The 6,090-nt window shown below is 44.5% G+C and overlaps 1 protein-coding gene across 1 annotated transcript; it reads right to left on the bottom strand.

The window, feature by feature from the left end:
* Positions 1-1,214: 1,214 nt before the first annotated feature.
* On the bottom strand, positions 1,215-4,680 carry LOC127308499 (calnexin homolog). Its single transcript, XM_051339328.2, has 6 exons — positions 4,525-4,680; positions 4,360-4,429; positions 2,169-3,298; positions 1,910-1,981; positions 1,702-1,818; positions 1,215-1,595 (listed from the first exon to the last, which is right to left on the bottom strand). The coding sequence occupies exons 1-6, from the start codon at positions 4,597-4,599 to the stop codon at positions 1,452-1,454; spliced, it is 1,608 nt and encodes a 535-aa protein (XP_051195288.1). The 5' UTR covers positions 4,600-4,680; the 3' UTR covers positions 1,215-1,451.
* Between the last annotated feature and the right edge of the window lie 1,410 nt (positions 4,681-6,090).

Genomic DNA, 6,090 nt, shown 5'->3' with positions numbered 1-6,090 from the left:
GCCTCCACCGAAGAATACAACACCCACGGGCGCCGCCATCGATAGTGGCATCCTCACCCGCTTCAGAAGTTGTACCATCATCTCCCCTCTCTATGGAAGGTGGAGGAGGCCACATCTCTGCCTGACCAGCGCCATGGCCAAGCACACGCCGTCCCGAGGCACGATCCTCCGGTGAAGCCACACCTCCGAGCCACGGCAGAGGGACATCCCGCCACCACCATCGTTCCCCTTTACGGGATTTGCCCTGCTGGGATCCGGCGGCGGCGGGAGGGGGGGTGACGGCTAGGGATAGGGAGGGGAGTTGAATTGTGTCTTTTAGTTCCATGCATATGAATTTTACCAATTGGATAAATTTATTAAGCCGTGGCGAAGCACAGGCATTCAACTAGTATATATATATATGATAAATACTTCCTACCCTTGGGTGTAGTTACACCCATATATAATATACTACCATACGGAAGTATATACGATACTTTATCAGTTTGAGTATGTTCTTACACTATATCTAAGATATTACAAACCAAGTTTGGTGAAAAAAATGTAAGTGGGCATGTAGTTTGCACTATATATACGAAATACATGCATATGTACACGTAAAAAATGAGTCTACGTAAAAAAATATGCATACTGCCTACAAAGTATTATATATACTACCAAAATAGTTTTATATACTTCATACTACATGTACATACTGTTAGGTATGATAGATACTCTCTAGATTATGAGAAACGCGCGTGGGTGTAACTACACCCGGGTATAGTATGAATAACACAACTCCACAATACAGAGCAACACGCATGTATCAGAAAAGGGCCTGAGCAAACTCAACTTCACTCTCTTAACCAAGTAATAACATACACCTGCAGCTTCATCTACTTGCAGATCTCGCAGCTCGCACAACTCTTGTCATAGTACATTCATCTACACCTGTAGAAATTGCAAGGCGATCAGAATTAGAACAGCTTCTCGGACTGAATCAGTTAGAAAGCAACAATTGATCCAAGCAAAACACTGACCAAACATTCTTCACTGGGACTCTTTCAGAATTAGAATCAGTCAGCAGGCTGTAATTTTGGTTCACACGTGGATGCCTCGCGTCGTTCATACAGGGAACATCGTATGCCCAGTAACCTGGAAAGAGCTACCACGGACTCCACAATGGTTCACGAGCACGAGCAGCAACAAGAGCTTCTAATTTAAGCAGATATAAGTACCAAAAGATCAGAAGACCTGTACTGTTCATTCATCAGATATACGTAAAACAAAAGAAAAATCTGTTCTAGCTGATTCAGCACAGCACACAAACAACAAAAGCTACGGCAGCTCGTAAATTCTGGTGACTCAAAACTACAGGTAGCAGACGAGGGCAACACGATTCTTCAATTATACACTCAAGGCGTTACCGAGAAAGGCTAGGCGTCCAAAATATTAGGGGTCCTAGGCTGAGTCTATGTCTCTCTTCGTGACCTTCTGCGTGGTGCAGCCGTGTCGTCCTTCTCATCCTCGTTCTCCTCCGTGACACCGCTGCTTCCAGCTGCATCAGCTGCTGGGGCACTGGGCTTCTTGACCTCAGCAGCGGGCTTCACAGGTGCCTGTACAAGCAAAAGTTGGGATCAGTCTCGTTTGGTCTAGGTTTTAAGAAAATACAGCAATGATTTACCACTGCCTCGTTTGGTCCTGCTCAAAGAATGTACTTACCACTGCCTTCTTGCCACCAAACAGGGTTCTGAAAAGTATGCTGACAAGGACAACAACGATTGACGCAACAATCGAAATTGTAATGTTCGGCTGCTTCTCTCCCTTTTCAATTACATCCTGCGAAGCAAAGAGAGGTTAGGTGTGATTTTTCAGAGAAGTCACCGAACTGTTTCAATACAGGAGATAAGCAAGCTTCTCGAGTCCCTACAATGATCTTGGTCTTGTAAGGTTCCAAGAACGGAATGTCAGCGATTTTGTACAGAACGTCGAAGACCTTCTTCTGCAGTATGCAAAACAAAATCAGTTAGTGATATTACATAACATGCAGGCAGTGATACATTCAAGTGTTGAATAAAAGAAACTAGCTGAATGTATGGGTAAAATATTGCCTCTGGCCAACAAACATGGTTGCTCACTGAAGGGATATCAAACATAATTTTATGGAAAATGTCAGAAGATTGAATTACCTGGAACTCAGAAAGGCCGTCTGATGAACCTGCCGCGGCCTGTTCAGCCTTCTGCTTTTCCTTCTCAACGTCAAACTTGGGCTTCCATGTCTTCTCCAGGATAGAGTTGGCTACCTTCTCATCATCAGCAATAACAATATTGTCAAACAGGATGCCATCCTGCATTGTCCAGATCTCAATTCCGATGGCGGCAATTGGATCAAAGTCAGGCTTGTCAAGCTCAAAGTACTCAGGGTTGGGGATTTCTTGGGGCTTCCAGATTCCCTTGTAGCTGGGGTTATCAATCATGGGTGCATGCCACTTGCCCTTGTAGGCAGGGTTCTGCTTCATTGGCTTCTTCCATTCACCACATCCAGGCGCCTCTTCGCACTTGGGGTTGTCAATCTTCGGTGCCTCCCATTCACCATCCTCCTCATCATCCCAGTCTTCAGGCTTAGCAGCCTCAGGATCGTCGATTTCATCAGGCTCATCATCCAGCCATCCTTCTGGCTTGGTGGCCTCCTCATCCACAATCTCCATTGGGGCATCCTCATCCCAGTCATCAGGCTTGGTAGCATCTGGATCAGGGATCTTAGCTCTCTCGTCCCAGTCCTCTGGCTTCTTGTCGTCAGGGTCAGGAATCGTCTTTGATGGAATAAGTGCCGGTTCGAAATCATCAGAAGACAGGAAGTTCGCTTTGCTCTTCTCCTCCCCATCAATCAAAATTCTCAGCTCGTTATCCGGCTTCAAGATAGCCGTGTAGACATGAGAGAGCTTGTCATATGGAACAGAAGGTGGGGACTTGAGGTGATGTTCAACATACTCTCCAGTCTTGGGGTTCTTGTGCTTAAGGATGAAATGCACCTTGTTGGTCGAACCACACTTGTCAGGGCCGAACATAATTGTGTAAGGAGTACCATTGTCAAATTCCTTGGTGTCCAATCCGGTATCCTGAACACGGATGTACTTGAGATAAGCACCTCCACACTCAAGGCCATTCTGAAGCCTCACTTCAAACTGCAGAACAACTGTCCCATCTTTCAAAGTAACCGGGTTATCAAGCTCTTTGACTATGGCATATTTCTTGGCCGGCTCGCTAACAAGGAGGCCATAGTCTTCATGGCCATCACTCTTGGCGTGCTTCCAAACACCTGCATTGCAGATTATATGAATATTTGATCCACGAAAAAGTTAAACAAAAGGTAATGGTGGAAGAACAAATTTTGACATAAAAAAGAATTTTGAATGGTCAACTAGCAGACTGGGGACACCTACGTTAGATAAGACATTGGAAACAATGCTGATAATCAAAGAACAAGAGGCATACATTTCAATGCAGAAAACCAAATACTTGTAGGTAAATAAACTATATGACAGGGCTTCAAACACATGATCTTACAGTTAGGCATCTACTAACTGCAGTATCAGAAATAATCTCTATCTCAGAATCCTGTTCACAACATCGCTACACTTTTAAGGTTGCCACAATAAGCCAACTAGTTATTTAGGGTAGTTAAGGTCTAGGCGCTGCATTTTGCTTCTATCACATGATTAGAATTTCAGATGTTCATGTGCAAAAAAGAATGCTGCGAGCAGGAAAACTGTACATAGAGCAATATAGTTTTAATTAACTCGATGTGAAGTCATGCGTAAATTGGTATAATTATGCAGACAACTACTCGATGCAGGCAACTGCTGCATTTGCACTATGTTTGAAATGCCGATTATACACATTGATTATCATCACACAGTACTACAGTAGGCATGAACAAGACTAAATATGGGCAATTCGCTTCTGAAAACACAAGGGATGTCTCACTCTAGTCTTGCGCACTAATCTCTACCAAACTGAAACACCGAACTGACGACTAAACAAGCTAGCCACTGCAGAGTTCGCCCTATTGTCATCAAGCCCAAGGCGATGGCGTGGCGGATCCACACTGATGAATTCCTCATAGGAAGTAACAAAACAACCATCTGCCTTATAAAGTGAACACAGCAGGTTCTAGATCTCACGACAGTTGCCGCTGAACGTCTCGCTCCAAACGCAACATATCAGATTCAGAACCTCGCAAGCCACTAGAGGCCCGCGTGGCCAGATCAGAAACCCAGGCGCCCGCTAAGCTAAACCCACCCACCCACGGCGGATCTGTCACAGATCGAACCAAACATGCAGAGCGCGCAATCGAGACGAGACGAGAGGGTTGGTTACCTGCGTACTCTTCCTTGCCGGAGACGACCCAGCTCCCCTCGAAGCTCTCGTCGAAGGTCTCGTGGAACAACTGCACCGCCAACCACAAAATCTCAGAAATCTCACCCAGAAAATGAGCGAAAACGAACTGCAAGTAGCAGGACGAGGATCTGATAGACCAATTACCGGGTCGGACGCGCGGATCTGGGCGAAGAGCGCCGAGATCAACAGCAGCAGCAGCGGGAGCCCGCGCCCTCCCATCGTCCTTCTCTCTCTCCACGATCTCTCGAACTGGAAGTTCCCACAAGCTACCGGGACTGGGGGATGAAGGAGGGTATAATAAGAGGGGCCAGTTGGACGGCTGAGATGAGGCAGGGTTGATGCGCTGGTCGGGAAGTGTCAGTTGCGAGACGTGGCGTGAGTCGATCCGGCCAATCAGAGGCTGCATTGACGGGCAGGTAGCCAATGAGAGGGGGCCACGTCAGCGCGATGACGGCTGGCCCTACCAGGGACTACACGTAGATCTTCTGAGTAAAGAAGACTTCCCTCGGAGCAGCTCTATCCTTTACCCTAAAACGTGAACACCAAACAAAACGGAGCTGGTCTATGCAATTAAAACGGAGCGGATCTTTCTCTAAAACTAGAGCGTTCTATGTAATTAAAATGGAGCGGGTCTTTCTCCAAAACAATTGTGTCGGGATCAAACCTTATTGTACAGCAAACTAAACAAAACTAAACTAAAAACAAAAATAAAGACGCTCCAAGAACAACACATAGAGTTTGAAGCAATAAAAATATAGCGCATAGAGAGATGACATGTTGCTTTGTTGATGAAGAGGGGATGCCTGGGCATCCCCAAGCTTTGACGCTTGTACCTATTGAATATTTATTGGGGTGCAGGGGGCATCCCAAGCTCGAGCTTTTGTTCATTCTTCATCTCATCAAATCATTCTTCTCTCCCTACACTTGAAAACTTCCTTCATACAAAACTTCACACAATTCTTTATTAGCAGCATTAGTACAATCAGAATAAACAAATTCACTTGGGTTTAGTTATAACATATATTAAAGCATTAGCTGTTGTAGCAACTCTTCAAAAAGCTTTTTGATCAAAAGAACTCAGAAAGAAAGAGATTTAAGAGGCAAATGCAAATAGTGCAGAAATCTGTTAAAACAGAACAGAAGGTAAAGATCGAATTTTTAGAAAATCTTCTGTTGCTCGTCTCGAAAAGTGGTAAACTAACGAAAGTTATATATAAACTTGGGGCATATGCATAAAAATGACAGATCAAAATTACGTACTGGATATTTATACGAATTTTTATGGTAACAGCACAGAATCTGTTTCTTGACAGCAACTTCCCCAAATCTTACTTTCTTCCTATTAGAGGCTATTCTTGGCACAAACGCGAAATAAAAATGATAAGAAGAGGTTATCACAAAGGCAATAACTTCCAATACTCAACAAAAAGAAAAATTATAAAAAATAAACATGGGTTGTCTCCCATAAGCGCTTTTCTTTAACGCCTTTCAGCTAGGCGCAGAAAGTATTTGCATCAAGTATTATCAAGAGAAGAAGCATCGAGATCATAAATATCGGGAGCCTTACGCCTACTCGTACTACCTTTACGCTTTTTATTAGGAAAACAATGAGAAGTACCTGGTGGGGAGGTGAAAATCACGGTGCCTTTCCACACATCTATCTTTGCTCCAAAGAGCTTCAACGGAGATTGTCCAAGCGTGATTTGTCTC

This window comes from Lolium perenne, chromosome 6, assembly GCF_019359855.2.
Source record: "Lolium perenne isolate Kyuss_39 chromosome 6, Kyuss_2.0, whole genome shotgun sequence".
In the NCBI taxonomy this organism is placed as follows: Eukaryota; Viridiplantae; Streptophyta; class Magnoliopsida; order Poales; family Poaceae; genus Lolium; species Lolium perenne.
The sequence above is the reverse complement of the archived record's forward strand: the minus strand, read 5'-3'. Positions and strand labels throughout refer to the sequence as shown.

Coding starts and splice junctions, on each gene's coding strand:
- LOC127308499 (XM_051339328.2), bottom strand. CDS start 4,599: ATGGGAGGGCGCGGGCTCCCGCTGCTGCTGCTGTTGATCTCGGCGCTC. Junction 1,982..2,168: donor ACGGCCTTTCTGAGTTCCAG/GTAATTCAATCT, acceptor TGCATACTGCAG/AAGAAGGTCTTCGACGTTCT. Junction 1,819..1,909: donor CTTACAAGACCAAGATCATT/GTAGGGACTCGA, acceptor TTTGCTTCGCAG/GATGTAATTGAAAAGGGAGA.